The sequence below is a fragment of the Chenopodium quinoa genome, unplaced genomic scaffold (assembly GCF_001683475.1).
Source record: "Chenopodium quinoa cultivar QQ74 unplaced genomic scaffold, ASM168347v1, whole genome shotgun sequence".
Taxonomy (NCBI): Eukaryota; Viridiplantae; Streptophyta; class Magnoliopsida; order Caryophyllales; family Amaranthaceae; genus Chenopodium; species Chenopodium quinoa.
In genome coordinates this window covers 158810-162042 of record NW_018743108.1, presented here as the reverse complement: position 1 = coordinate 162042, position 3233 = coordinate 158810, and the positions used below count along the sequence as shown (strand labels likewise).

Genomic DNA, 3233 nt, shown 5'->3' with positions numbered 1-3233 from the left:
AAGGCACTCTTCAAATGAAACCCCACCTACGAAGAAGTCATCTATAAATACCTCCTTTTCTTCCTCCAACATGTCTCCAAAAATGCTCATCATGCACCTTTGGAAAGTTGCGGGGGCATTACAAAGACCAAAGGGCATTCTCCTATAAGAAAAGGTCCCATAGGGGCATGCAAATATTGTCTTCTCTTGATCTTCGGGGTGGATTGGGATTTGGAAAAATCCCAAATAGCCATCAAGGAAGAAATAGAACTTGTGCCTTGTTAGTCACTCTAACATTTGATCAATGAATGGAAGGGGAAAGTGATCCTTTTTGTTAGATGTATTTAGACGTCTATAGTCTATACACATCCTCCAACCGGTGACCTTCCTAGTTGGAATGAGCTCACCTCTCTCCTTCTTGACTACGGTCATACCCCCCTTCTTAGGAATGACATGAACGGGAGGGACCCACCTAGAGTTTGAGATGGGGAATATGATTCCCGCATCCAAGAGCTTGGTGATCTATTTTTTCACTACCTCTCCTATTTGAGGGTGTAGCTTTCTTTATCGTTTAATAGAAGGAAGAGTGCCTTCCTCAAGCGTTATGTGGTGTGTACACAAAGCGGGGCTTATACCCTTAAAATCATAAATAGTATAGCCCAAAGCACCTTGGTGGTTTCTCAAGACACAACATAACGCTTGAGATTGGCTTTCACTCAAGGATGCACTAACAATTATGGGGTAAGTGGAATTTGTGCCTAAGAATTTATACCTAAGGTGTGATGGTAGAGGTTTGAGCTCTACCATAGGCACACCTTTACCTTCTTTTGTTGCGGCCGCTTGCAAAGCTTCATGGCTTGAGATCTTCAAGCACAATTTTTCATCCACTTCCTCCATCTTCCATTAAGCAATTCCTCATACAATGTCATCTCCTTGCATGGTGCACCTAGCTTATCTTTGTTCAATAAAACATTCTAAAGAGCATCGTTAGAGGTGAGCAAGTGCTCATGCATGCAAGACACAACATGATAAAGGGAGTCATTCATCATGCAATTTTCAATAGAAGAACTTGGATATTTCATGCTTTCATTCAAATCGAATTCTATGACCTCATCTCCTACCTTAAGGGAAATCTTTGCACACTTGAAACCTATCATAGCACCCGAGGTAGCAAGAAAGAGTCTACCTAGAATGATAGGAATGGTAGCATCTTCATCCATTTCTAGAACAACAAAATCCACCGGGAACACAAACTTCCAAACCCTCAATGGAACATCTTCCACTTTACCTTTTCGAAACATGATTGACCTATCAACTAGTTGCAAGGTAATGTTAGAAGGTAAGAGTTCCCCTAGATGAAGTCTTTGATAAAACGAAAATGGCATTAGGCTTACACTAGCTCCTAAGTCACATAGGGCATTATCAATTTGCATCTTGTTAATAGCACAAGGGATGGAGAAGTTTGCGGGGTCTTTCAACTTGGGTGGCATTTTGTTCATGATGATCGCACTACAATTTTAAATCAATTTGATATTCTCCAAAACATCACAAGTCCTTTTACCAATCAAAATGTCTTAGAGGAATTTGACATAGTTAAGCATTTTGTTGATCACATCGGTGAAAGGTAGAGAAAGGTGAAGTTGTTTGAGCATGTCAATAAATATCCCAAATTGCTCATCCAATTTATGTCTTATGAATTTTTGGGGATAAGGGAGTTTAGGTTTCACAATCTCTTTCTCTACTCTCACCTCTCTTGGTGTCTCAACCACAACCTCATCTAAAGATGCTCTATCTGTTTCATTCTCATCAACCAAAGCTTCCTTGGGGACCTCCTTGTCTTCACTCCTCCTAAGCAATCTCTCCTCAAGAACCTTACCACTCCTTGTAACAATAGCATTCACGGGTTTCTTGGGATCTAGGCCTTGGGAAGGTAAAGAAGAAGGGCTTGCTTGGTCTTTCAAAGCATTAGCAAGTTGAGAAATTTGGTTTTCGAGCATTTTGTTATGTGTCATCATCTCATTGAACTTCTTGTCACTAATGGCCATGTATTTGTTCAACAACTTGGTTTGATTATCAATTATTTCCTCCAAATTAGTCCTAGAAGTGAAAGGAATGGTGTCCTTCGAACAAGTGTATTATTCTGATAGCGGGTTCAGAATTATTAGAAAGCTAATATATTCAGCAAGGTCAAGTGATCGGAATGCCTGGGTGAAGGCCGCTTTCGATTAGTAATATTAATGTATAATTAATATTATAGCTTAATCTTGACTGAACCCTTCGGGTCACACCCTAGCAAATATACGAACCGACTCGACGAATTAATTCGGAAGAAATTAATTCGTCGCCCGAATATTAAATATTTAGACGTTGGAAATTCGAGCTTAGAGCGTCGAAACCGAGTGTCAGAAGTCGATTCAAAACAATAAAAGACGAGACACGAAAATAATAAATCAACAAGACCAAAATACCCCTAGCATTGGAATGCCCCAGGAAAACCGAGTACTAGGGGCATTTGGTATATCATGGTGGCTAGCATGCGCACCAAGCCAAGCCTAGGCTGGCAAGTGCGTGCTAGCGCACCAATGCTAGCACAACATGTTAGCTATGTTGGGCCAACGCACGCAAGGTGCAAGGCACTCAGCTAGCAGTCCGGATCATTGATGTGCGGCTTGCTGGCCGAGTGTGCAAGCAGCCCGGACAAGCAAGTGCTGGGCGTGCTAGGAAAGCAGCGCCAAGCAGCCCGCACAAGCAAGTGCTGGGCGTGCTAGGCCAGCAGCGCCAAGTAGCCCGCACAAGTAGTGCTGGGCGTGCTAGGCCAGCAACGCCAAGCAGCCCGCACGCTTGAGCTGGGCGTGCTGGCAGCCGCACATGGCAGCCCACCTTGGGTTGCCTTGGTGCCCATGTGTGGTGTCATGTGTAGCATTGTGAGGGGAAGCTTGAGGCATGAGGTGGTCGGTTTTTGGAGAGGGAGTGGGGAGCAAGTTTGGTTCCCCCCCTCTTCCAAATGGTCCTTACCTAACCTCTCTCATGAGCTTGCCACTTGTTGATTTATTACTAGTTTGATTATTTATTTTATTTTAGCTTTAAAATAAAATGGAAAAATCAATTTCTCCCACATTGATGGGAGAGCTTTTTCACTCTCTTGTTTTCCCTATAAATAACCAAGTTGGGGTATTGGGAAAATCACTTGAGTGAGAGTTGAAAAAGGCATCACCATTGTGAAAACCTTTGAACCCATTTAATCACTCGGGTTT

At 42.7% G+C, this 3233-nt stretch overlaps 1 protein-coding gene across 1 annotated transcript; it reads right to left on the bottom strand.

The window, feature by feature from the left end:
- Positions 1-845: 845 nt before the first annotated feature.
- Positions 846-1469, bottom strand: LOC110731932. Its single transcript, XM_021911846.1, has 2 exons — positions 1101-1469; positions 846-953 (listed from the first exon to the last, which is right to left on the bottom strand). The coding sequence occupies exons 1-2, from the start codon at positions 1467-1469 to the stop codon at positions 846-848; spliced, it is 477 nt and encodes a 158-aa protein (XP_021767538.1).
- Positions 1470-3233: the final 1764 nt, after the last annotated feature.

Excerpts from the sequence above, each read along its gene's own strand:
- LOC110731932 (XM_021911846.1), bottom strand. The coding sequence starts at position 1,469 with ATGCCACCCAAGTTGAAAGACCCCGCAAACTTCTCCATCCCTTGTGCT. Across the intron at positions 954-1,100 it reads GTGCAAAGATTTCCCTTAAG|AATGTTTTATTGAACAAAGA; the intron begins GTAGGAGATGAG and ends GATGCTCTTTAG.